Raw genomic sequence first — 27,866 nt, forward strand, 5'->3', positions numbered from 1 at the left:
AAAAAAAGCTGTCTTAACACCCAAATTAAGCCTATCATGAGAAGACACAAATACCTCTGTAAGCCTCAGCTGAGGCACTCGCTCCTGGTTCCCTATTTCCCCTCCTCCCACTCAGCTGAGTCTTGGACTTTTGCTGCCCCTTTGCAGCACCTCTCACATGCTCCTTCTTGAACTCTTGTGTACTTCTTGCTGTAGTCAGCTCTGTTTAACTCTGCCTAGATAAAACTTTAAGCAAGTGGAACTACTAAATCTTACATATGTAAGTTTTTGGGCTTTTTGTTGCAAGAACTGTAGAGCAGGCCTTTTGTGTCTTTTTGAAATTGGAACGAAGAGTGTTTCCTTCACAGCAGTGCCTATCCAAGCAGTCTTGCCCTATTCCTTTCCTTCCCACCTCCTCAGTCTCTTGCTTCAGTTCCAGCATTGTACCCTGCGCATGCTGGTCTAAGTATCTTTGTAGCCAACCAATCAACTGAGACAGGTGAAAAATGTATCACCTCCCTAAACTGTTTTGCAGTCAGATCAGTTCCCCAGTCTGTTGAACTACACCAGCGCCTGTTACCAGTGCATGGGGTGCATGTGGGAGGGCGCCGCCACACAGCTGTGCCTGCTAAACCAGCCTAAACAGTCCTGATGCCGAACGTCTAGCCACTACAGACTGATAGTGTAGCCTTTGAGTTTGTAGCTGGGTAGGAATTCGTGCTCAGAAATCTGAATTAACTAGTAAGATTGTTAATTCTGAGGTGAAGATGTGTGCAATATCAGTATTAACAATTTCACTGCTGACTGTTTTGATAGGTGCCTGCAAATGTCCTCATTCCTGGATGCAGGCTTCAGTCATCTGGATTTTGGTTTATAGCTCTGTATTTAGTTGAATAAGTGTTCCACCTTTCAAGGCATAGCTTAACAACTGTGAGTTTTGAGGACCATCAATAAGAGACTTGAAATGATCGGAAGTACAGTAATACCAGAATAATTAGTGTTACATAGCTTTTCAAATATATATATTTTAATATTCCATATAAGGTGTAATTAACCTAGGGAACCTTGTTCTATAGGTAATTAGTTGTCAAGTATTAATCCAATATCTTTCTGGCAAAGAGCTGAGTAAGATTGTTTCACATTCTGTAAGATTTACAATACTACAAAATATTAAGCAGTCAATATTAAAGGCAAGAATCTGTGCTAGAAGAATCCTAAAGCCTTTAAATTTTAAAACAAGATGAAGCAAAGTGTGTTTTTATTGCTCTATTAACTTGTCTGCACTGTAAAATGAATGCATAGTAATTACTGTAGTAAAACAGTTAAAAAGCATGCATTTAAAGAAAAAAAAATTAAGATTATCTGTCTTGTGAAATATGCTCATTGCATGGAAACCTCTCACCTCCACCTCCCCCACCCCGTAATGTTGCTAATAGTCAGCAGGAATCTACCTCTTGGTCTTTGGAAGTGTGTTGGAGCTTTTGTTCCTGTGGTGGCAATAGCTTTTTCACTGGAAAAAAAAACAGAGCAGCTGGAGATCAAGTTAATTTCAGTAATTAAAAGCTAAAAATGAAGGTGTGTTTTGAACACTTGAAACTTTTCTTTAAGGCCTTTATGGATTGTACCTTTTCTTAGTGTGCTTTAAAATGTGGCTGATAGACGTGTTGTTAGTCACTTAAACTTACCGCTGCATCCTGGGGTATCAAGTGCAGTAGTTCGCTGACATTGGCAGCCTGTTTTATGAGCAATTGGGGAGACCTTATTTTGGGTGAAAACTACTATAGGAGAGGTTGAAGATATTTAGAAAACCACAGTCAGCTTTAGGTAGCTTCACAGTTGCACTTGAAGACTCTTCAGTGTCTTTCCACGGTATTGTCTTGGGTATGATAATACTGCATTAATGAACTGGGTGATGAAATAGAGCATGGTGGTGATTAGTTGAGTTGGGCTTATGCGTGCTGTAGATACAATTTAAAACTATCTTGATGGTTTGAAGAAATGTGTTATAAAAACAGGAAGATGTTCTACAAGGACTGATGTATTGCTGTGCACGTAGACAGGTAATCAACTGCACCAGTGCAGGATGGGGAATAACTAGCTAGGTATCAGTTCCTCTGAAAATACCCCAAACATTAGAGTGGAAGACTGGTTGAAGTCAAGGTGGTGTCAAGCAAAACTCATAATAGGGTATATAGACAGGGCTATAATACCCATACAACGTGTAAAGAAATTCTTCCACTCAGTGTATGTAAGGCCTTGACTGTGGAGCGGTGTCGTTTGAACTCCAGAAGACTACTATAAAAAATGTCCTCTAATCACATACTCTAAATTTCTAATCAAGATTGAGTAAGTCCAGGTTGTTCCGTCTTTCCTCCTGCCCAGCTTTTCCAGCATGGGGGTAGAGTTGTCTTATGTGGTGTGGGTTGTTTGTTTTTTTTGTTTGTTTTTTTTTTCAGTGTACTGAGCAATATTCAGTTTCAGTAGCTGCAGTCACCTTCTTTGAAGGTTTGTATTGTGCAGCTGTTCACAGGGCGGGGAGGAGTAATGCGGCTCCTGGACAAGATTCCCCTGCAGCCTGTGGTGACGACCATGGTGGAGCAGGTTGTCCCCCTGCAGCCCGTGGAGGTCCACGGAGGAGCAGAGATCCACTTGGAGCCCGTGAAGGACCCCGTACTGGGGGAGGTGGATGCCTGAAGGCAGCTGTGGCCCATGGAGGGCCCGCTGGGACAGCTGTTCTGGAGGGACTGCACCCCGTGGAAGAGATGACCCACGCCGGAGCAGTTTCAGGAAGGACTGTGGCCCGTGGGAGGGACCCCACGCTGGAGCAGGGGAGGAATGCGAGGAGTTCTTCCCCCGACCATGAAGCAGCGGTGTGAAACAACGTGTGATGAACTGACTGCAACCCCCATTCCCTCTTCAGCCCTGTGCCACTCGGGAGGGGAAGGTAGTAGAGATAATGTTAAGCTTGGGAAGAGGGAGGGGTGGATGGAGGATATCTTGTTCTCTGTCTCATTATCCTGCTGTTTGTAGTAATAAATGAATACTTTTCCCCAAGTCGAGTCTGTTTTGCCCGTGACGGTAACTTTAAGGATTTCTCCCTGTCTTTATCTCAAACCTCGAGCCGTTTTTCCTTACATTATCTCCCCCTGTTCTCTCGGAGGGTGGGGGGAGTGAGAGAGAGACTGCGTAGTCTGGTCCGATCGGGGCTGAACTATGACACACATCCTTTTAGACTTGAACCTGCTATTACTGACATACATTGTAGCAACTCTGTTGTGTACAAGTATTAGAATGTTTGTAATGGAGAGCCTCTTACATGGAGCAGTTGATCGATGTCACTCCACAAATGACTGTTCCTATCTGGTTAAAAGTGATAGGTAAATTGCTGGAGTTTGTGTGCTAGGAAAAGCAGCAATTAAGAATAGAAGTACAGGAGTGGAGTGCTGGACTTTGTGGTTTCTTGGGTAAGGAGGTATATCAGAGATGATGGTACACATCATCCATTTGGAATAGACAGCATGACTGTCTTAATTTTGGCATGTCTTATCTTTCATTCTTGGTAGATGAGTTTTGAGGATTTTTGTATCTGTAGAGGTTTGAGGTGCCAAGTATGAGATGGTGAAGGGCTGACTGTTACTGTTGCAATATCCTGTTCTTCAACAAAATGCAAACTTTTCCTTGCCCTCTACTGTCTGACAGGTATAGTGTGTTTAAAGGCAACGTTGTGGGACAACTAGCAAGGAATTCTGCCTTCTAGTCCTAGAGGGATCACAGAGGAATTGTCCCTGTCTGAGAAACAAGTGCATCTCCTTCCTCAGAGATGGTGAGAAATACATTCTCTGGCAGTGCGTTTTAGTAAGAGAAGTTAGGACAAAATAGGACACATGCAAATAGAAATAGGAACTATATGGTATTCAGGTAAAACTACGGAAAACAGATTAAGAATGGATTTCACAAGCTGTGAATCTAGTCTGATTTATGGACTGTCATGCATGTGTATTTCCCAAGGGATTTTTTTTTGCTTTTACTGTATGTGACCAGCTTCATTTGTATTGTAAAGCTCTAAAAGGGCAACCACAGCTGGCATGACAAGCACGTTATGATTGCTTGTTCTTCATTACCCTTTTCAGTTTTTTCTGTTTGATTCACACCGTCAAGTAATGATTTACAGGAGAGCCAGCATGATGAGAGAAGTTGTTGTAAGTGAGACATGTATGATTTTGATGTGCTTGCTAACTGCCAGAAGACGACGACTGATATTTCTGGAATGTTTCTCTGTTAAGCTTGAAAGCAACTCTGAAAGACTCTCATTGGAATGCTTGATACCTCATTTTATTATCTTCTGGTAGATTGACTTTTGATCTTCATCCCTCAGAGTTTGTGCCAAGAGCTCTTACAAAAGCCTTACACTTGGATAAATACTCTGAGCGTGTGATAACAGATGTTATTTTATGCTTAGTGTCCTTGCTGCTAAACTTGAAGGGATAGCTAGAAACAACCTCTCTTTTAAGAGGATCGGGAATGCATTTGCATTAGCTGCAGATATAGGAATAGAGACCAGGAGACCTTACTCTGACTACTAGGTGAAAGTAGTTCTTTCAGGATTTTTCTTCTCAAAATTAAGGGTTTATTTAGGTACTTAAGGCAATATAGACTATGATCTTTATGTACAGATGTGCATATATGCATTTGAGTTATTTTGGGGTGTGGTTTTGGATTTTGAACCTTTCCCAAATAGAGCAGGTTTTTATTCAGAATTCAAGGCTATCTTCTTTCCTCCGTAAAAAGAGAGGAGGATGGCATAGAGCTCTCTAGACTTCAAAGCTTGACCTGTTATTCTGTTTGTATGCTTCACTAATGATTGTTCTTTTTGGATCTTGCTTAAACCTAAGTTAAACAGTGCTAATCTGTTTACTTTTAAAATAAAAACTCAATGAGGAGGGACACACATCTGCAAGCAAATGACCATCCCCACTAGTACCTGAGTAAGATAATCCACACTGCACAAGAGAAAACTGACAAAATACTGTGCTTCCAAATTAGATCTGGGTTGAGTTTGAGATTAAGGAAGGATGTTTTGTCTTCTGTTTCTGTTATAATGTCTTGAGCACTACAGCTAGTTATAAAAGGCTGCTGGTCCTGGTCTTTAGTTACTGTAAACTAACCCTTGGTCTGCTAGGGGAAAAACAACGCTCCCCTTCCTCTTTTTAAGAAACTGTTCTTGTGAATCCTGTAGCATTCTGCTCTCTACATGTGTAGGCCAAGCCGTGGAACATAGTCTGTCATAACAATTTTTTCCCATTTTTGTACTCCATTTTGATCAAGCACTGAAATGAGACTGAATTCACTGCAACACCCAAATGTTGAACAGTCGTCCTTACATTATGAAGTTCATTAGAATTAGTGTTCACTTAAGCACGGTGAAAGTTGCTGAACATAAAATGAATCTCACTTCTGAGAGTCCCTACTGTTACTGAAACGCTTGGGGGTCTTTTAGATGAGGGAAGCCTAATTAGAACACTAGCTGTAGGTACTTCTAGCTCTGTAAAGCTATTTTTGTTTGGGTTATAAAATTACTGATACTGGTTTCTACTGCAGGCTACCATTCTTCCTATAATGGAGATTTGCACCAGCCACCTTCTTGAAAATACGCAATTTGTGGTATCTATAGCTTAATCTTTATATAAGTGGTAATAGTGGGAGGACTAATGTGAAGAGAATTCTGTAATTGCTGAGGCTGACATCTCACTAGCCTTCACAAGCAATGTAGGCAGAACTGGTGAATCTGTTATCATTTTACCTCTGTGTTTGTGCTAGTGGAAACTTCCTACACAGAAGGAAACTTCATTGTAGACAAGACCTGTGGCAAAGTTCCTTGAGCTTTACTGACTCCTTCCAGGATCTCCATTAGACATTTTGGAGTTCACTACAATATATTTTGAAATACTGGAATTTTTCCTCCCATCTCTTTCTGCCGCGTAAACCTAAAAAGGTGAGCACAGGGAAAGATAATTGTTGTCTAGATTGTTCTTTTTTTACTTTTCTCTTTCTCCTGTTATCCTAAATAAGCTGTCATAATTGAAGGCTTTTGCCAGAGGGGAAGTAGTAGTACAAGACTTGCAAGGCCTGAGAGGCAGTGTAAGTTCGTCTGTGCCAAGTTCTGTCCTTGTGGCTAGACTTGATTGTACCTCAGCTAACTTAGTTACTTCTAGTATTCTTGTGTTACACAGGAAAAAAAAATAAAGGTGGTTTTGAAGTGAAAGGAATGTAGCTAGGTATTAGCATTCAAGCTTTCTCTGGACTTTGCTTTGTTACAACATACCTTACTGTACTTGCCAGCCAGTGCTACTGTGGATTTCTTTACCACTCCCTCCCGCACCCCACCCTCTCTCGAGCTTTGTATGGTGAAATGGATTTGTAACTGCAGCTTGCCTTTATCTCACTTAGGTAAAAGTAGCATCCTTTCCTGTAATCCTAACACATCTACTTCTCCCCATCAGCCCTCTTTGAAGGTTAGGGGAATACTGAGTTTAGCTATAAACGTTTCTATGGAATAAACCTTCGGTGATGAGTATTTTTGTGCAATAGACTTGGAGACTGTATTACTTAGTTTGGGAAGAGAAGCTTAGGTCCTAGAGTGGCTGTGTCCTCTGACTTTATTGTCATTTTTGGTTTGCTGTCTCTCAAATTTATCTTGTATTTTACTTTGGACTAGTTTCCAGGTTCTTTCAAGATGAGTGGAAATAACTTAGTTTCTTGGAGAAAAAAAAATACATCTAAAGACAGCACTGTGTAACACAGACACTAGCCTTTTGATTTGAACAGCTTTGAAATTTGCTCTCCTCAGTTCCTGCTTTCAGCTGCTTGGCCTGTGTGGTAGACGCCGTCAATGTGAAAAGTCAGTGTGTGCGCTGTGTTGAAGTAGCAGTCCTCACTTCATGTAAGGCTTCTGACAAAAGCGCTGCTTCAGGAGTGGCAAATGAGGGCCCTTGTACTTCACATTTTTTGTGGTGGGAAGACTTTCTGAGATTATTTTTTGTGGAGTTTCTATTTTGTGGTGTTCTTGTGCTTTTAAAAAGATACGGGTGGAAGAAGTGTTTCTATAGTGATGACAAGAATTGGGGTGAAGATGAAAATGAAAACCTGTATCGATAACACATTATTGCATTATACTTATTTAGATATTGTATTATAACACTTATTAATTGAGTGCAGTTTAAAAAACAATCTCTGTTTCCAGTAACACTTGCTCAGTGATTGTTAAGCATTTTCACAGCTTTTAAAATCTGCCTAGAAATCAAGTGTGCACAATCTTAAAGCCTGTCTAAATGTGATGCTTTAGGTTTTCATCTGAAAAATGTGGGTATTTTGTATGTATGATTATGATAAATTAAATTTAAGGAAAAGCCTAAAATACTTCAGCAGTTGTGTTTTTGAGCTAGTCACCTTAGTCCTAGAATCACAGGATGGTATGGGAGGGAAGGGACCTTTAAAGCCCATCCAATCCAAGCCCCCTGCCAGGAGCAGGGACATCTCCAACCAGATCAGGTTGCTCAGAGCCCCGGCCAACCTGGCCTGGAATGTTTCCAGGGATGGGGCATCCACCGCCTCTCTGGGCAACCTGGGCCAGTGTTCTACAACCTGCAATGTAAAAAATTTCTTCTTTATGTCTAACCTAAATCTATCCTCTTTTTGTTTAAAGCCATTACCCCTTGTCCTGTCACACCAGGCCCTGCTGAAGAGTCTCTCCCCATCTTTCCTGTAGGCCCCCTTTAGGCACTGGGAGCCGCTCTCAGGTCTCCCCGGAGCCTCCTCTTCTCCAGGCTGAACAGCCCCAACTCTCTCAGCCTGGCCTCATAAGAGAGCTGCTCCAGTCCTCTGATCATCTTCGTGGCCTTTTCTGGACTCTCTCCATCAGGTCCACATCCTTCTGATGTTGGGGGCTCCAGAGCTGGACACAGCGCTGCAGGTGGGGTCTCACCAGAGCAGAGGGGCAGAATCACCTCCCTCGACCTGCTGACCATGCTCCTTTTGATGCAGCTCAGGATGCGGTTGGCTTTCTGGGCTGCAAGAGCACATTGTTGGCTTGTGTTGAGCATCTCATCCACCAGCACTCCCAAGCCCTTCTCCTCAGGGCTGCTCTCCATCCATTCCCCACCCAGCCTGGATTTGTGCCTGGGATTGCCATGACCCACATGCAGGACCTTGCACTTGGCCTGGTTGAACTTCATGAGGTTGGCACAGGCCCACCTCTCCAGCCTGTCAAGGCTCTGGATGCCATCCCTCCCCTCCAGTGCGTCGACGGCACCACACAGCTTGGTGTTGTCAGTGAACTTGCTGAGGGTGCACTCTATCCCACTGTCCATGTCCTGACAAAGATGTTGAACAGGGCCGGGCCCAACACGGACCCCTGAGGGACGCCACTCATCACCGGTCTCCACTTGGGCACTGAGTCGTTGAGCACCACTCTCTGAGTGTGGCCATCCAGATACATTGTCTAATGTGTCTTTTTGCATTGCGTGTTTGAAGTTAAAATTAACTGTACTGTGTAACATGATGAGTAAACCCAAGAGAATAAAAATTCTGGTTTGGCTTAATCTGAATTACAGTGCCATTTTGACATGCAGATCACCTTGAGTTTCCTTAAGATGCCGTTTCCTCCATGCAGCCACCTTGTAGATAGTGTTAGGCAGCCAGAGTGAGGAGAATTCATTTGTTCAGGGGATTTTCATACAGTATGAGGATGAGGCAGGAAGCTGCAGATTGGTAGGCAATATCTTCGGTTGTCTTCTACAAAACCCTGAAGAGATGAATTGCATATCCTGTGGTGCCATTTGCAGTGAGTTTGTGGGAAAGGAAAATACTGTATTATGGACTGTGGTGAACTTGCTCTCTTGAATCCAGATGTAGCATCCCTTGAAGCAGTCGGTGCTTACTGGTTTTGTAGCTAGTTTGTATCTCTCTCTTCTTGTCCCTGCTCCGTGCAGGGGGGTTGGGACTGGAAGACCTTTGAAGGTCCCTTCCAACCCTAACCGTGCTATGATTCTTGGAGCAGAAAAGGAGCCATTTTTCTCTGAAATGAAAAGCTGTGCTAAAGCACCTCTGCAGAGGGTGAGAGCAGTCTTCCCAACCACCTTTCCAGCCTGGGACAAGTAATTTCCAGACTTAAAAATTCAGTTGCAGCATTGCTGCTTTTGAATTATTTGTTCACTGTCTAAATTTTAATTCCTACCCTAGTTTGAGTGTCATGAGTGCTTTCCTTGGATTCCTGAGATTTTGCGAGTGTTTTTAATACACTGCGTTGGTTTTTTGTTTTGTTTTATTTTTGTGGCAGTGTCAGTGCAACTTTGTCAAGGAGGAAAACCACATTGACAACTAACAGGTTGTAGCTGAGCGGTTGTTACCTTCTGTTTCAGTTAGCACAGCAAGGATCCTGAAATCTTAAAGTTTAGGGAAAAGAACGAGGCTCAGCCAAAATTAAGAACCCTCTCTGAACAAGTTATTGGCTTTTGTCTCTAAAAAAACCCTCAAGCATTCTGATGAATTTGGCTAAATTTGCAAGCATGTAAGTACCTTTGAGGCTGGCTTTATGTTGAGTTTCATGTTTGCGTATGGGAGTCAGCCTGAGAGTTGAGATGCCAGATCTGCTTGTTATATTTCAAATTAGTGCTTGCATGTTCCTGAAAGTTGGTTTTGAGAGGATCAAGACTGTTATGCAACAACTCAGAAGAGTGGAAAAGCTGTGCTTAGAAATGTTTGCCAGGTATGGGATTGAAAATGGCTGGGAAGGCTAGTGGTGTGAGCTGTTCCAGCTAAAACTTGGTGACTGCCTTGTTGTGTGGCTCTTCAGCAATGCCTTTTCTCCATTTCCATGGGAACAGATGGGCTTTTGTTGATAAGAGATCTGTTATCAAACTAGGAAACTGACGGGTAGCAGTTGAGCCACTATGACTGTAAAACAGAGCTGACTACAGACTGAGGATGTCACGTGGCAGCATGTGTTCAAATGTAGTGGCTAAAAATATCCTTCCTCCTCTCAAGCACAGGTGCCCCAGTGTGAAAGGAAGAGTCACTCTGGCATGGACCTCATGAGATCTATAGCAGACATGGGGATTGGCTGCAAAGGAATGCTTTATGTTTTGACCTGTACAAAGAGCAGTAGTTTTTAGCAGTTGTGAAAAATAAGTGTTTGCCTTTTGCCCTTTTAGATTTTTTTTTTTACAGACTCTGAAGGCTGTCTCAGTTCGGAGCAGTGAATCTTTAAGTTTCACTTTGTAACTTAATTTATCTGTATCTGTACTTGGGGAAACTTTCAAAGCAAAACTGAGTGATACATGCAGTACTTAGACTAAATTTTAGTCTGGGAAAATCTTACCATAGTTCAGTTAAGAATCTTTATTTTTGGTTTTTAAGTGTTTGGATGATAAATTTTAATCTTAATCCTTATCTAGAAATCACTTGGAGGCCAGTTGCAGGTACAGGATAGGTGGATTTACTGGATGCTTTTCTTAAACTGTTTTGCAGCAAAATGATTTAATTACATAACATAAGTTCTTTAATTTCAGTGGGTTTATGATTTAAAAGAGAGAGAGCAATGTCAGATGTAAATGTCTAAGCTGGATACACCAATGCATAGATTTCTTGTGTATTTCCTGACTTATTTTTAGTTGTGTTTCACTAATGGATGTTAGTGGCTTAAGTTTTTTGAAGGCTGAAATTTTACGTGACTATTCTGCAATTGTCGTAATAATAGCTACATAATCTCATAGCAGCCACCAGTATTCCAGCCTTGACTTCCTTCCACATGACTGCAAAGTTGTCCTGAATTTAAGGTGCTTCAGTACAAGTCATTTTTGCTTGACTGAGCATTGGAAGCAGCTTCAGCGATGTCTGTCTGAAAAATTATTTCGTAGATCTGAGTTATGGAGCTGACTCCTCTTGAAATGATACGTGAACATGGAGCTTTGTAAAGAAAATGGTAAGTTATATTTGCTCTGAAGAATGCGCACTGAAAGACCTGGAAAGGGGAAAGCAGGGGTGTTTACAGGATGACTGTGTGCATAAGCTCTCTGGTATGTAATATAGGGTATGGATAGTTTGGCTGTCTGCCAGGGTGTGAATGGAGCTGTGACAGCTACTTAAAATTATCCTAGAAAGGACAACCAGCTATGAAGATACGTCAGTCTGGGTATGAAGCAGGAAAAAGTTCTTGGAGCAAACAAAGCTCCTGAAGAGAGGACCTGTGGAGGATTCATTATTATAACAGAAGTCCTCTAAACAAGTTGTACATGCATATGTGTAGGCAGCTCACATTACTATGCCTTTTATCCAGCTATTTTTTTCTGGTCACAAAGCTTAATGTGTGCTTCAGCAGTGCTCCTTCACTGGCATTTAGCTTCAGGCCAAGCATTAATGAGTACCCCAAGTTCTGTGTGACTTGGCTTCTCCAAATCTATTAGTACATCTTCAGAGCAAGATAAACTCATTAAAATTATTTATGTTTGGGCATTAGAATTTGTGGTAATTTTTATACCTACTACCAAAAGTACAAATATGTGGTAAGGTCCTTCGTATGAAGCTACAATTTACCTGGTGTTTTGTTTTGGTGTTTTTTTTTTTTAATTATTGGAAAAGAACAGACTGCCAGGTCCCTTAACTGCTCTCTGATGGTAATGAAATGGGTTTGTAATACACAATCTTATCAAGGGTTTGATCTGTGTATCTTTGAGAAAGGAATGCGCACTATTACATAAGACTTGGCTTATTAGAAATTACATCAAAATGTCATGCTTGTGTTGTATTGTAAATGACTGCAGTGATGGTGGCTGAGGTATATTACAACCTGGTCATTCAAGCTACGGGCCAAAATCTTTGCATGACTGAGTTGTAGATCTGGGCTTCTGTCTGTGCCCTCTGTCTCCCTAGTATGCATTTCACTTCCTTACGTATCTGTTTTTAATCTCTATTTTCCCTGCTTGGTATTCCAGAACTGCCTGCTGGTGTCATCTACCTATATTTTATATTCTGGAGTTGAATCAATTTCTGCACAGAACAGTGTCTTGCATACAGTGGTTGAGATGTGCACCATTTTCTTGCTTAAAGGCAGTTTAGCAGACGTCAGCTGATCTGCATCAACTCTCCATGTGCCTCAGAGCCTGTAACAGAGCCACACTTGAACTGCTTCATGACCTGTGGTCAGATTATCCTTGCTAAATGGCTGAACTGTAGTACGGGCTACACGAGTGCTTGTGAATAAATAAATGGAAGCCCACAGTAGTAACTGCACAAAAGATAGCTTGACTATTTTTATCCATATAAAAGTACTTAGGATTTTTCAAGCATTAAAGTCTCTTCATCTGAAAATATCCTGAAATGGGCTATAAAGCTGCATATCTTTGCTCACCTGAAGTTCTATGGATATGGCCCTGCTACTGTGTGAGTTCCCCAGTGGAAGTTCTGGCACCTGGGGCATGTGCATCCTACTATCAGCCTCTTCAGCTGGGTGTTAAGGAACAAGCAGGTAACTGTTATCCACTGTAATTCGCTGAGGAGGTTCAGATTCTGTTCTCTTTTTGCTTTACTGGATTTCATGTCAGTGGGTGTTGAGGTTTTTCTCTTTCACATGTAGCAGTCAGCAATGAGGCAGATTAGGGTGTTGATATGTCAGATATTTTTGAAAGGCAGCAGACATTGATCTTTAGAGTTTAATTTTCTGAAGAACTCCCATCACCTATAAGAATGTTAAGACCTGCACTTGCAAATTCTTTTCTGCTTTTTTTATTTCCTGTCGTCACCCTTCTAAAAAAAAGAAACCTAGTGAGATAGAAAAAAAAAAAGGAAGTCAGAAACAGCGGTAATTGCTTATGAAGATTTTGGGGATTTTGCTGGATATCTTTACCATAACTGCGTTTGTATGTAGTATGTGATCTCTGGTGTGATCTCTGGATCTGTGTTCATGTTGTCTTTCTCTTTGCATTTCCTCATCTTCTTGCATTTAGGCAATGCTAAAAAGCTGATCATGTGATACTTTTGTGACTGAGGCTTTAAGTATTTAAAAAAACCCCAAAAACTAAAATCCAACTTTTTGTTGGCCATTGTTGCGATGTTAACCTCTGAAAGCTGAGAAAGCATGAAAGTGCTCGGGCAAAAGTGTTGTTGTGATGCTCAGTTTTAAAAGGGGGGAGGGGTTCTGTGCGATATTTACTTCCAATATCAAATAGTCTTTTTGAGGAGAGATAGTTTTAAACTGTAGCATGGCTCTATTTACAGAACATATTACTATATTTGAGAGACTGCTCTCAGTCAGTGTACCAGGCTTGTCTGTTGCACTGTACCAGTTGACAGAAATTCACTGAAAAATAAAGCACCAGAGTTTTTAGAGCAAGTATACTTGGAAGTATGGATTTGTTCTTTTTAAAGCTACCTGTTCACATGGCTTCTCTCTTGTGACTCCTGTTCTCATTCATTTTAGAATAAAGTTATAGTAAGAAAAGTATCCCTTTAAAAAAAAAAACACCAAACTTTGTTCATCTACATTTGCTGGTTTTTTTTATTAACATTAAAAAATGCTCAACAAGCAAGTGACTGTTTCTACCATCCAGTTGAACCTGATTTTAACTTATATTGGCAAAACCAGCTGAAACTGCCAGTTGTATCTGCAGCTGGGCCTGTGCTAATGTTGTCATGAGGCAGCTTATTTGTAAAATACTCTGTAATATAGATGATGCTTGTAATCTTTAATATAACCACTGTGTAACCAGTACAAATGCAGAAAAGCTCGATGAAATCACATTTATGCTGAAAGCATCAGACTTGTTAGCTGAATTCAGGAAAAAGTGACCATTAGAAGTGATAAAGAATCAGAATTTCTTGGCTTGCAGATTTTGGACAGAATTTTTTGGTGATGACAGCCAACTGTAGTCTTTGGCACAGATCTCAGTCTAGTAATGTTTTTGAAAGTACCTGTGTATTTACAGTGACTTTCTTACTAAAGCATGGGCTTTTGGCACTAAAATCCTTTGGCTATTTTAAATTACTTGTCCAGCTTTTTGTTCACCACAGTTCTAAATGCTCATGAGGTGCGCTGGAGCAGGATGACTAGCACCATTTTTTATAGGTTCATCTTACAAGAGCAGTCCTTGAAACAAGGATGGGAAGAATAATCTAGTACCTGTATGTTGAAATGTGGTAAGCTTGTTTTTTGTTTGCTTCCTTCAGGTTTTGAATGAAGAATGTGATCAGAATTGGTACAAGGCAGAACTGAATGGAAAAGATGGCTTCATTCCCAAGAACTACATAGAAATGAAACCACATCCGTAAGTAGAGCTTTGGTGATAGGCTCCCTTGATCTTACTTTGCGCATCCTCTCAAATAGAGGGAAGGTTTTCTGTTGAATTCTTTGCAAGATGTACCTTACTAGATCTACCAAAATGTATGGATAGATAAAGGATGGCTATTGAGTTGGATCTCCAGCTGTAGTGTTTACTGTAACTCATTTCACAGCTAGCTATATAGCAGAGTATTTTTGGAAGCTTTTTCTGCTGGTTGCTCTGGTGTTTTGCTGTAGGGTCAGACAGACTGGCCTTGGAGGTAGCAGACATAAACTAGCAGAAAACTTGTTAGTGGAGAGTTGTCACAATTACTGCCCCAGGAGAAAGAGTGACTGTGTTCCTGTGATGATTCTCTATTTTACTTAGCATAGCAGATAAGAGTAAAAATTGTGGCATTCAGAGCTCACAAAAAAAATACTTAAGGATATTTGGAGCTGAACTCTTTGTATATCTATGTCACATCCTGAATGTTGAATCACAGAATAATTTAGGTCAGATGGGACCTCTAGCATTCATATGGTCCAACACTTTCCCTGCAAAATAGGCCAATCTCAAAGAGTGTATACTGTTACACAAGTATAGTTGCACTGATTTGTAGCTCCAGAGAACTGTAGTTGAGTAAACACTTTGAACATTTTTTCTTACATATAAAGAAACAAGCATATGAAAACAGTGTTTCATGACTAGGTTTTTCTTTGTATGAGTTGTTGTATTTCTGCTGTCTCCTACTAAACTGTTTCTGACAAGCTTTGAGATTCTTCAACAACTGAACAATAAAACAGCGAGCTCTGGATAACAGATTCAAAAGGGAGAAAAGGTTTAGGAAGGAGCATCAAAACCTAGTCAGAGTTTTTATAAGGAGGTGTAGTGTTTCAGTTGCCGACAAAAACTGGTGATTGGTTTGTTAATTGTTGACTCTAATTATGTAATGAAGACATTCCAGTAACATCCAATCAAGAATTATTTTTCTTGGCTCTTCTGAAATAGCTGAAGGAAGCTTTTGAGGGACTGTGTCCCAGGAAGAAGGGATATACTTCTTCAGTGCAGCCAAGTGTAAAGCAAGGATGCACAAGAAAATTGTGAAATGGCTTAAAGCCTTGTCTGTGCAGTAACATGTCTAGATTACCCGGATACTGCTAGTCCACTGGGATCACACATGTACATCGCAGTTTCTCTCTCTCATTCACTTGGTTCAACATACATCCTAACAGCTTTGCAGGCATTTGAGTTATACTGTGGTGATGTCTCCTGTGATGATGATGGTCAGTTTGTTCTGTAATCATCTGTGGTATTTTGTTTTAGAGAGGTAGAACTGTCTGTCTTTTTTTTTGCTTTTTTGATATCAAAGGAGAACGAACAATATCTGAGCCTGCAAGTGAGTGAATGTAGTTGTGTTTTTTAAGCATAGGTAATTTGACTGTTTCTGAAGCTGTTTAAACTGCTGATGGCAACTGCATGGAGTTAACTCCACATGTCAGCAGCACTGAGAGTCTTAACTAGTGCGTTAACAACCCTGGGAAATTATGCAAAAGTTTTTATAGTGTAATGTTGGCTTAGCTGTAATGCAGAGCTAAATAGTCCAGTAGTTCCTACAAAAAGCAAACTGCAAGCAGCTGACCAGGTGTGAGAAGGGATGTTCCTTTTCTCAGACTAGTATCAAACCGTGTTGTGGGAAGCTGGCATGAGAGCTTTTGCAAGAGGATCGGGAAAGCAAGCAACTGAAAATGGATTTAAATCCTGTCCTAGAGTCGATCTGAGACTTTAATCCTCAAGCCTGATAGCTAGTCTTGAATGCAGTGTTTTTTCTTGCTTGTATTTTTCAAATCTTCCAGTTTGCTTTGTAACTACTAGCAAATGAAGCTGAAAGGAAAATGTGGCACCGCTGAGTCACCTGGGTTCTGAAGGGCTAATCTGAATTGCCACATCAATTAACAAAGCAAAGATGTAAGTAGATACAGGCATGATACTTGGAGTAGAGCTGCAGGAAACTCTGGGCAGGGAGGCTTCCTGTGAAGGCACAACAGTTCAGTTCAGTGGCAGGACTACCTTTCTCTCTTTAAGGAGGCAGAAGAAGAATTTGCCATTTATGAAATGACCTGGATCAGACTGGTGGTGTGTGTATCTCAAGTGTTTGTGTTTGTAATCAGCTTTTCTTGAAGATATTGCTGAAGTCTCACTTTGCAATATTGTAACTTATGTGGAAGAAATCAGCCAAGCTAAATCCTTGTGTGAGGTACAGCCAAATGAATTGCCAAACTGATGACTGAAATGAGTCTGAACGTGATGTGAACTGTGTTGTACCAGTCGGTGCATTTCCCTCTAGCTGTGCAGCATCAGCAGTAATGCCTGGATTTGGTTTTGCAGTGCTGACTGGCTGAGTTTCGCCTACACTACAAAGCTAGTTGGAGACAAGTGTTATCAAGCTTAGCCCTTCAGCAAGGAAGCTGTGGGAATGGTGTGGTCAGTTTTTTTTGTCCTAATTCTCTTGGACATGCTGTGATTTTTATTTTTTTCAACTGTTCTCTAGCAAAGATTCATATGTGCACAACACTTCTGATGTTTTACAAGTGTTTTCTTAAGTAGACACTAGTCCTTCAAAACAACTTAGTTTCTTTCATCTATGGGATTTTCTTTTCATCTTTTTAATGTTTAGCATTCAAACTCCTTTTACTCTAAATGGCTAAAGTGGTAGTGAAGTTATAAAACTGCAAGGGAGATAAGAATTGTGAAAGATTTTTAGTCTGTTTAAAGTCCTTAGAAACAGCTGGCAGAAAACTTTAGGAACTTAATGTTACTTTGGAAGTGTTACTTCCTTTAATCGAGTTGTACACTTCTACTTTGTAGTGATTCAGTAAAATTTAGGGGGGAAATAGGGTATACTTCGGAGGCTTCAGGAAGGATTGTAGAAGTTCTTTTGAGCTCTTTCAGGCTTTTCTTGTATTCTGCAGATGGGTGAGGTGGTTTTGATTTTGGTTTTGATTTTTTTTTTTTTTTTAACATGAGGCTTTCATTTCCAAGTTGCATGCAGGTAGCAGAATTATTTGAGAACTAAACAGAGTTAAAGCACTTTGTAAACAAGAGCTACAGCAAGATATCTAAAATAATAGTATAAAGCTTGCTTTATGTAACATTTGGCAGAGGCAAAATTCGAGACTTCCTTACCTTTCTGACAATTGTGCCAAAAGCCCAGGAACAAAACACTACCTTTGAATTCTGAAGGAATTTCACGTAATGGTTTCTCTTGGTTGGTTTTTGAAGGAAACAGAGTGCCGTGAGAGACAGGCAGATGCTGTCTCTGCCACCACCTCGGGCATTGAGAAGCAGCGCAGATGCTAAGCCGTCAGGAAACCACTAAATACCATCACTGGAAATAGGATGGTTGTGGAAGAAAGCTTTTCCCTTCCATTATTCCAGGGGATAAAAAGTATACAAGACTGACAAGCAAGTAAAATATGTCTAAGTGATCATGGAAACCAAATTTGTAAACAAGATATATCATTTTCGGTGACAAAATGCTTTTCCTAATGGAACTGCATAGCTAAATTGAGTGAATACCCCTTTTACAAGGGGGATGTCCTAGAGTTGTTTTATTGAATACGTTGCATATAGTAGAAATACATCTGTGGACTCATCGTCCTTGATATATAGGGATGAGTTTTTGTATAGACTCCTATGGTGAGCAGATACCGAAGACAGCCAGTGAGAGGAGCAAGGGCTGCCAATAGCTGGAGAGTCTGGTAATTAAGTAATCGGGTCTTCCTTCACCTCTAGAGATAGCTGCTTCTTAGAGAGGGAGATCTGGTGACTTTGTGATTTTCTGAAAACTTCAGCTTCTCTTAAGAATTACTTTGTTTCAGGGAGAGTTCTGACTTTTTGCTGCACCAAAACCGTCACTGTAAAAGTGAACTTTGTGAGTGGAGCTCTTTTTACTAAATGCTGTCCTCTAAGGTCAATCATCTACATGGTTAAAGGCTGTGGTAAGTGCTTCTGTCCTTTGTGATCTGTTACTCAGAACTGAAAACCATGCATATCTTTCTGGTTGTGAAGATGGTTCTGCTTTTCCCACACCATGTGACCTACTGCTCTGCCCTTCTTTGCCTTTGATCTTGGATTAGTCTAGAAATGCAAATGTGAATATGGGTAAGAATCCCATGACCGGGGGCTGCTGGGCAGTGCTGCTGATCTGATTGTCTAAGGTACATTCGCTCTTGGTGCCATGAAGGTGGTCAGTCTATGGCTTTGACTTCTGTGCAGCTCTTAAGAATTTCAGCTGTGGCTTCAGCTATTTCATGTGACTGCTTATGTGAAAGCTGCTAGATTGTCCTGACTGTCCTTTCTCCAAAGCAATAAAATAAACTGCTGGAACAGGTCTTCTTAGCGTCTGTCTTAGAGCTGAATTGCATGCCCAGCTCAGCACTCCTCTGCAATGAAACAGAGAAACCTTGAGGGAACTTTTCTCACTTGATCTGCATGTAACTCTGCGCCTGGTACCTGCCTTAGCTTTCTGACACGTAATACCTGTCTTTGGCCACAGTGCGCTGGTAGGAGTCAGACAGATTGGACTCTGGGCTGCAGGAACAACCAGCTGCCGAGTGAAACTACTTGCTCTCTCTGTGAAGTAGTAGCATCTTACCATCTGATCTAAAAGAGACTAGAAAATAGGTTTGATACAAAATACACTTTCCACTTGTGCGGGATGGTCAATCCATAGACAGGATCCTGTTTCTAGATCTGTGGTGTTTCTGAAGAGAAGCCTGTGAATGAACTCACAGTGTTTCCCTTGCATTTGGCAAATACTGTGTTCTCAAAAAAGAATCATACCTGCAAAAATAGTGATATTTCTGTGATTAATCCTTAATAACTTACATTTTCTGTATTGTCTGTTCTGCAAATCGTGACTAAGGCATGGGTGGCTTCTCCTTAGGAGGCATAAGTAATAGAGGAGACTGTATAATTACTACCCACTGATTATCTTTGGGTATAGTGAAATAAATGCTGCTATATCATAGGGAAGTTCAATAGTGAAGAGCCATCAGTGCAGGATTGCTTTGTTGTCCCTGAGTAGGTGGCATCATACAGTTTGGTCAATTAAAACTTTCTGTGTAGAGACATGACACTATTCCTTAGTGACAGAGGAAGGGATTTGAGTTTCTTGCTTGAGACAGGCGTTTAATGTCTGACTTCAGGTTGTGAAGCCTGATTACTAAGATATCAGTGCAGACTGCAGTAGACATTTTAACTTTGTCCAAGGTTGTTTCCAGGGTAGTTGTCTTAGTCTCACAAAGCAGAATTTCACTGAAGCAGTTGTGTATATTGGGTTCTTGTTGTGATGTTGCATATGCTAAACTGCAGATACAATAGGATGTAAAACAAAATGAAAATGCATTAAATTTTGAGCATATTTTTCCACCTCTGAAAATATTTTGTAATTCGAGGATTTCACTCTTACCACATTTCTACTTTGCTAAATTGGGTGAAATAGGGCTCTTGCAAGCACCTGCTTATCAAGTCACAGTTAATTCATTGCAGGATGACCATTGTGAAAAACTGTCTGGATTCAGTAGCCTGTATTGGAATGGCAGTGAAGTGCAGTGTATTTTTTTTTATTTTTTTTTTTTTTTTTTTTTGTTAGGAATCACTTCATCTCTGTGAATATCTATGCCTGGCTCTTCCATGAAAGGATTCAAATTCTTAACTTTCCCTATTGTTTTGTTTTTCTCGCTCCACAGGTGGTTTTTTGGAAAGATTCCCCGAGCGAAGGCTGAAGAGATGTTAGGCAAACAGAGACATGATGGCGCCTTCCTCATCAGGGAGAGTGAGAGTGCTCCTGGGGACTTCTCCCTCTCAGTCAAGTAAGTAATGCTCAGAAGCAATCATAGAATCATCATAGAATCACAGAATGGTTTGGGTTGGAAGGGACCTTCAAAGGTCATCTAGTCCAACCCCCCTGCAGGGAGCAGGGACATCTCCAACCAGATCATATTTGAGAAGTCATGGCAGTCTGGTGAGGTTCCCAATGACCAGAAAAGGGGAAACATAACCCCCATTTTTAAAAAGGGGAACAAGGAAGACCCAGGGAACTACAGACTGGTCAGTCTCACCTCTGTGCCTGGCAAGGTCATGGAGCAGATTCTCCTGGAAACCAAGATAAGGCACATGGAGAGCAAGGAGGTGGTTGGTGACAGCCAACATGGCTTCACCAAGGGCAGATAGTGCCTGACCAATTTGGTGGCCTTCTATGATGGGGTGACAGCATCGGTGGACGAGGGACGAGCAATGGATATCATCTACCTGGACTTGTGCAAGGCTTTTGACACTGTCCCACATGACATCCTTCTCTCTAAACTGGAGAGACCATCTGATAGATGGAGCACTTGGTGGATAAGGAGTTGGTTGGATGGCCGCACTCAGAGAGTGGTGGTTAACGACTCAGTGTCCAGGTGGAGATGAGTCACGAGTGGCATCCCTCAGGGGTCCGTGTTGGGCCCGGCCCTGTTCAACATCTTTGTCGGCGACACGAACAGTGGGATAGAGTGCACCCTCAGCAAGTTCACCGATGACACCAAGTTGTGTGGTGCCGTCGACATGCTGGAGGAGAGGGATGGCATCCAGAGGGACCTTGACAGGCTGGAGAGGTGGGCCCGTGCCAACCTCATGAAGTTCAACCAGGCCAAGTGCAAGGTCCTGCATGTGGGTCGTGGCAGTCCCAGGCACAAATCCAGGCTGGGCGGAGAATGGATCGAGAGCAGGGCTTGAGGAGGTGGGCTTGAGGGTGCTTGTGGATGAGAAGCTCCACATGAGACAACAATGTGCTCTTGCAGCCCAGAAAGCCAACCGCATCCTGGGCTGCATCAAAGGCAGTGTGGCCGTCAGGTCGAGGGAGGGGATTCTGCCCCTCTGCTCCACTCTGGTGAGACCCCACCTGCAGCGCTGTGTCCAGCTCTGGAGCCCCCAACATCAGGACATGGACCTGATGGAGAGAGTCCAGAGGAGGCCATGAAGATAAGAGGGCTGGAGCAGCTCTGCTGTGAGGCCAGGCTGAGAGAGTTGGGGCTGTTCAGCCTGGAGAAGAGGAGGCTCCAGGGAGACCTGAGAGCGGCCTCCTAGTGCCTAAAGGGGGCTGCAGGAAAGATGGGGAGAAACTCTTCAGTAGGGCCTGTTGTGACAGGACAAGGGGTAATGGTTTTAAAATAGAGGGAGGGAGATTCAGACTGGATAGAAGGAAGAATTTTTTTTATAGTAAGGGTGGTAGAACCCTGTCCCAGGTTGCCCAGAGAGGTGGTGGATGCCCCATCCCTGGAAACATTCCAGGCCAGGTTGGCCGGGGCTCTGAGCAACCTGATCTGGTTGGAGATGTCCCTGCTCCTGGCAGGGGGAGTTGGACTAGAAGACCTTTAAAGGTCCCTTCCAACCCAAACTATGCTGTTACTCTATCACGTTGCAGCAGCAACATGAGTTGTTGTACAGCAGCACTGAGTCATGCCAACAAACTGGATTAAAGCCACTGATTTTAATAGATGTTTATATTTCTGTCTTGGATATTATAGAATCATAGAATGGTTAGGGTTGGAAGGGACCTTCTCATCAGGGCTGCTCTTGATCCATTCTCCACCCAGCCTGGATTTGTGCTTGGGATTGCCACGACCCAGGTGCAGGACCTTGCACTTGGCGTGATTGAACTTCATGAGGCTGGCACGGGCCCACCTCTCCAGCCTGTCAAGGTCCCTCTGGATGCCATCCCTCCCTTCCAGTGCGTCGACGGCACCACACAACTTGGTGTCGTCGGCGAACTTGCTGAGGTGAGGGTGCACTCTATCCCACTGTCCGTGTCGCCGACAAAGATGTTGAACAGGTCTGGGCCCAGCACGGACCCCTGAGGGACGCCACTCGTCACCGGTCTCCACTTGGACACTGAGTTGTTGAGCACCACTCTCGGCCATCCAGCCAACTCCTCATCCACCAAGTGCTCTGTCCATCAAACCCACGTCTCTCCAGTTTAGAGAGAAGGATGTTGTGCGGGACAGTGTCAAATGCCTTGCACGAGACCAGGTAGATGGTGTCTGTTGCTCGTCCCTTGTCCATTGAGCTACCATATGAGCTGGAATACTAGATAAGAATGGAAGCTTCATTCCAGAAAGTGCATTCCTTTAGGAAACAAAGTTATGATAGCCTAGCTCTGCCTGCCTATTAGCTTAGTGTTGCCATCTGGTGGTAATTTCTCAGTTGATTTTTTTTCTCCTGTTTGTTTAGTTTAGAAGAGTCTTTTTCCTAAACAGTGATCTGCAGGATTTGAAATGGTGAGAAGCTCTCAGGTTGAGGAAAGGAGAGCAGAGGCAAGTACTTCTGAGTTGTCTTATGTTGGCTTTGTAGCCACGAAAGAGTGTACTTTTTCAGCCAATATATAGAAGGTGTGCATGCCAAGTGGGGAATAGTTGTCTCCTGTTTTCAGTGTGTTAAACTGAAGGAAGAATACTGATGTGCCTGCCATTTGTCTGGAAAATCCCGATGGGCTCTTTGGAGTTCCCCTTTATTCAGAGTAAAGCTGTTGGAAAAGTAGCTTCAACTGAATTCCATCGTTTATCAGAAAGAAAGTTAACAAAATTGGAGTTGCTGCATTCCATGTGCAGCATCACCTTTCGAGTATTTTCTGTTCTTTGTTTTTGAAGGACTAGAGAGATTCTTTTGTTTTGCAAGACAACCTTTTGCATAAGTCCAGACTGGCTGCCAAAAGAGACAATCCTACTCTCCCTGTGGCAGTGTTTTCCCAGCAGTTTACCTGTAGTGGGGCTGGTGTTCATGTATTGCATTATCACACACACCTGGTGGTGCTGTGTGAGGGAGGGACTGAGACTGAGAGAAGTACAGGACCATAAGCAAGAATAGCATAAACCTAAACTGGCTCGAGTCAGTTGTGAAATTGCTGTGTGAAGAGCTAAACCGAAGCCCTGGCACTGTTTGACTTTGAAATCTTGCATTTAGGAATGTGGAGTGGAAGCCACCGTGGTGCAGCTACTTTAATGTGACTTTGTGTTTGTACTGCAAAGTCCAGGGTATGTGTCTGAGGTATTCTGTGCACTGTCTCCAGAGACTCAGGTGACTACATACACATGTCAAAAAGTGCATGTAATGGATGCCAGCTATGTGGCAATGTGGTGTAAAATAAAAAGCTGAAATACTGCATGTTATCCAGGATAAACAGTGTTGTGACACCAGAAATCTTTTAGAAAAAGACCTCAGACTTCTGCAAATTCGGAGTGGTTTGAAAAGCTGGTTTTGAAATAAAGTCCTATTATAAGAAAAACACATGTGAAGCTTGCAGGGTTTTTTTTTTAAATAAATTCAGTATTTGGATTCTATCTCTCTCATCACTGATACCTGTAAAATACAATTGACAAGTGGTTTTCAGACATCTTTTTTTACAGCAACTAATTGGTATCTGTATAATCAGTGTCATTGACAGTTTTTACTGTGCCCTGAAGAACCTTTGTTCTAAACTATGTGCTGATGATCCTAGAAGAGGAGTACTTAGTGACTAATAATGTACTTTTGTTTTGTGTTCTTCACTCCTAGGTTTGGAAATGATGTGCAGCACTTCAAAGTGCTTCGAGATGGGGCTGGCAAGTATTTTCTCTGGGTGGTGAAGTTCAATTCTTTGAACGAGCTGGTAGATTATCATAGATCCACATCGGTCTCCAGGAACCAGCAAATATTTCTCCGGGACATTGAGCAGGTGCCACAGGTAAGAGAAGTGTCCTTTTAGAATGTGCTTTTCAGACTGTTGCAACCACAGTCTGAAGCGCAATTGCATCTTAGAGTAAATGAATAAGGATGGAGAGAAGCTGACTGACATTTTTCTTGTCTGTGGGAGTGTATCTGGATCCCACAGCCAGAATTATGCTGGAAAATAAGCTCGATGTTTGTGCAAAGCCTACCTGCTAACTCCCTAGTCTCCCTTTGAGTTCTGGCAAGGTGTTATTGTTCCTGCTTGAACACTTGGATTGTCTTAACGTTTTTGGATACTGTTGCAGGAAGGTCATCTGATTCCTGTGAATTGAAAATGGGTTTACCCCTATTTTAGGACATAGTAAGAAAGGATAGTTCTATTTATACTGGTTCATAGCCAGAACTGTACCCATCAGTAACCAGTGAAGTTTTGGTACTGGTCTTTCCTGAAGAGGTGGTTACAGGTGGCAGCATAAGGGACATCTCTAGCCTGCTGGTTTGTATCCAGTCAGTGCTAAGAGAAACAAAAAACTACTGCGAAGTGCCAGCTGAGCACATTGTATATATCTAGCTCTTTGTTTTCTTCTGTTTCCCCGGGCAATTCAAATGTTATGTTGCATGTAACTGGATCTTTTGTCAATTTTGGATAAATCCTTTTGCCTCTGTGTAGCATTCTAGTTCTAGCTTGAAGACAAGGAGTGTGGAATTCGTGCTGCTCTGCAGGTGCTGTAGGCACCCTTTGCAGCAGTTTGTCTGAATTAACATCTGGCTCTGCACTGTTGGGTCAGTGATAAACAGAGGGTGAGAAAACAGCTGGCTGAAAACGACAAGCATGAAGATATATTCCTAGCCTCGTGATTTTAAGAATGCAAATGCATTTTAAATGAACTGTTGGTTTTTCCGCAAGAATGGAAGTATTTGCTGACCAGGCAAAATCCTTTGTGACAGAATTTCTTTATATTGGAGAGTTTTAAGGAAAATGTACGAAATGCTAACATCCAGTTTTTAGGGGGAACTTTGTGTATCACAGTGTTAAGTACATTAGTAATAGTCATACCGTCAGTTGGTGAAAACGGGATGAATAAGCAAAAAGACCGTTATATTGCAGTAGAGTACAGATTTACAGTAGGTCATGAAGACTGGAAAATACTAGGAAAACGTCTGAATCATCTGCTATCTTTTTCAGCTCTTTCACAGAAACCTGACTTTTTTTGAAAGTCTTCTATAGACTATGCTTTCCTATTCAAGAGTCTTGTTACAGATGTTGGAAGCTGGCCTGTAGGGAAATGAAACAGCCCAAATGTTTATTGTTAAACTCTGGTGTAGGTTAAGCTCCTGCAGGATTCTCACTTCATGTATCTTTTTCTTTCCCCTTTCAGCAGCCAACGTACGTTCAGGCCCTGTTTGATTTTGATCCTCAGGAGGAAGGAGAGCTGGGCTTCCGACGTGGAGACTTTATCCAAGTCCTTGACAATTCTGACCCCAATTGGTGGAAGGGAGCCTGCCACGGACAGACGGGCATGTTTCCACGCAACTATGTAACCCCAGTGAACCGGAACATCTAGAGAAAAATATTAGATATTATTTAAAGAAACCAGAGAAACAGTAAATACACATACAGAGCCTAACTGCAGCCAGTGACCTAAAATAGCACGGCGATAAAATCTGAGTCACCTTTCACCGTGAGGTGATCTTCCTTCACCCAGTACGGAACTTCAGGGGCAGGGGGTGGAAAGAGTTCAACTTACACACCAAAACTTATCCTAAAATAAAAGAGAGAGAGAGAAATGAAATAACAAATTTCCTCAGCTGCTCCTGGGTTATCCCCTTTCATTCACTCTTCTTCTTTCCACCTCCTTCTCTGTCCATCAGTGCATGAAGTTTTAATGCCATATAAAGTCCTAGCCATGCAGTTAAAGGAAAAGGGAGAAACTCTGCTGGTATTTTCTCTCTGCAAACGGTCTTCATTTGACATGAAGGGACACAAGAGAAGAACCAAATCCACAGTCCTGCCTTTAAAAAAAAAAAAAAAAAACAAACTAAAAAAACCAACCAAACAAAAATCATCAGTCTCTGCTTTTGCCTTCAACATTCAGCTCTTTTTGCCTGGGAAAGATGAGGTGTTTATCTAATTTTTGTTTCTTCTCCTTTGGCACTTTCTTCTGAAGCTCAGCAGCTTCCAGGCAGGGGAAGGGAGAAGAGTTGTGTGGCTTTTTCTTTTGCTTTGGGTTTTTTTTTTTTCCCCTTTTTGAGTCACAGAGCTGCTTTAAGAAATTCCAGCCTACAACTGAAGTCTGTTAATGCTGTGCTGACAGGTTTTTTTGTTTTGTCTTAAAGATGTACGGTTGAGCACATTCTGTAATTTGTTCCATAGTGCCTTTCCCTTATTTTCTTTTTTTATTGTTTTTAAGTTAAAAGGACAGTCCAGAGTCTTTCAGAGGGTTTTTTTTCTGCCTATGTGTAAATAAATACTTTTGAGGGAAGGGTGTAAAGGAGGGTGGTTTTATCAATGGACATTTGAGAAAAATCTACAAACAGAGATGGAGCTTTAATCCTAAAATTTGTCTTACTGTTCAACTTTCCTTATTCTGAGGAAAATAAAATCAAGGCATTCAAGTGGCAGCTTAGGCTGCTCAGAGGTGGGGAGCTGCAACCAGGAGCCTCAAAAGAAGTAAGAGAAAGGGGGAAGTTATGACCAGGGAAAATGAGGAAGAATATTTTGGGGAGGGAGGGTTAAGGGGGGAATTTGAGAAATAATAGCCCTGAGATGTCCTGTAAAATGTACATTCCTGTGATGGAAAACTTTATAATACAGGCAAACCTCAAGAAATAGTGCTTGAAAAAACTTTCTGCTATTAGTGAACGTTTCTACATGATGCATGTAATCAGCCTGTCTCTTTGGCCTGGCTAGGGAATATTTGCAGTTGTGTTGCTTTTGAAAACGTGGGGTTGGCATCACTGTTCTCCAGTTTCTCCTCGCTCCTCAGGTCGGTATTACTGTTCAAGTAGATTCCCACCACCCCACTCCCCATTCACAGCAGGCTGTGTGGTAATCTCCACCTCGCACCATAATGGTGTTTATTGTGGCCATTTGCTCCTTCACCAGAGCAGCGTGAAGTTAAATGGGATGGAAAGGAAAGCAATCAAGCTGCACCTCTCTGTGCCAATCTTCAGTTGTGTAACTTTTCCTTTTGATGGCCATTTGGCTGGATCTCTTCACCCCACCAACGAATCCAAAAACTGCAGCGGAGATCTCCCGCCCTGCCTAAGCATGGGCAATCTTTTGTTGGAGGGTGCCTTTTTTGTACTGAGTGTTCCAAATGTTTTATTCCCGAGATGGACTCTGCCTTACAGTTTAATTTTTCAGCAGATGAAAGAGAGAGTAGAGTAGAGTATTATTTTCTCCCCCTTTCCTTGCTAGCTGTCACTCACTTTCTTCCTTCTTTGTAAAGTAATTGGAAAAGAAATCTCTGGCATTCTATACCTGGACCATTTGATTGTTTCCTTATTTTGGAATTGGTGTATATCATGCAGCCTTGCAGACATGTGTCTTGTGTGTGTATATATATTAAAAAAAAAATCAGTGTTTAAATAAAAAAGGCCTATGTACCTAATCCTTTAACTCTGCAGCAGCGTTTGGTAGATAGTAATTAACTGTGAATAATAAATATACATTGAATTCTTCACTTGAGCATCTGTCTGTTATTTCAATTAACTGACTAAAATATAACTGATGAACCTAATTTACAGGATATTAAATTGCTATGGGAGGGAAAACCTGTAAGGTGTGCGCTGGGACTCTAGCATTGTAGTTCAATCTCGGCATACCTGGCC

The 27,866-nt window shown here is 41.9% G+C and overlaps 1 protein-coding gene across 3 annotated transcripts in view; it reads left to right on the forward strand.

Annotated features, from left to right (window-relative positions):
* GRB2 (growth factor receptor bound protein 2) overlaps nt 1-27,718 on the forward strand; it is a 54,818-nt gene extending 27,100 nt beyond the window's left edge. For 2 of the 3 annotated variants that reach the window (XM_086762373.1, XM_086762375.1), the window contains 4 exons: nt 14,197-14,294; nt 20,039-20,161; nt 23,880-24,048; nt 25,412-27,718. In XM_086762373.1, coding sequence (XP_086618499.1) covers nt 14,197-14,294; nt 20,039-20,161; nt 23,880-24,048; nt 25,412-25,597 — 576 coding nt within the window. In that variant the 3' untranslated portion in view covers nt 25,598-27,718. The remainder of the gene's footprint in view (nt 1-14,196; nt 14,295-20,038; nt 20,162-23,879; nt 24,049-25,411) is intronic. The other variant, XM_086762374.1, reaches the window with a different exon arrangement.
* The last annotated feature ends 148 nt before the right edge of the window (nt 27,719-27,866 follow it).

Source organism: Chlamydotis macqueenii, chromosome 18 (assembly GCF_036417535.1).
Source record: "Chlamydotis macqueenii isolate bChlMac1 chromosome 18, bChlMac1.mat, whole genome shotgun sequence".
NCBI lineage: Eukaryota > Metazoa > Chordata > Aves > Otidiformes > Otididae > Chlamydotis > Chlamydotis macqueenii.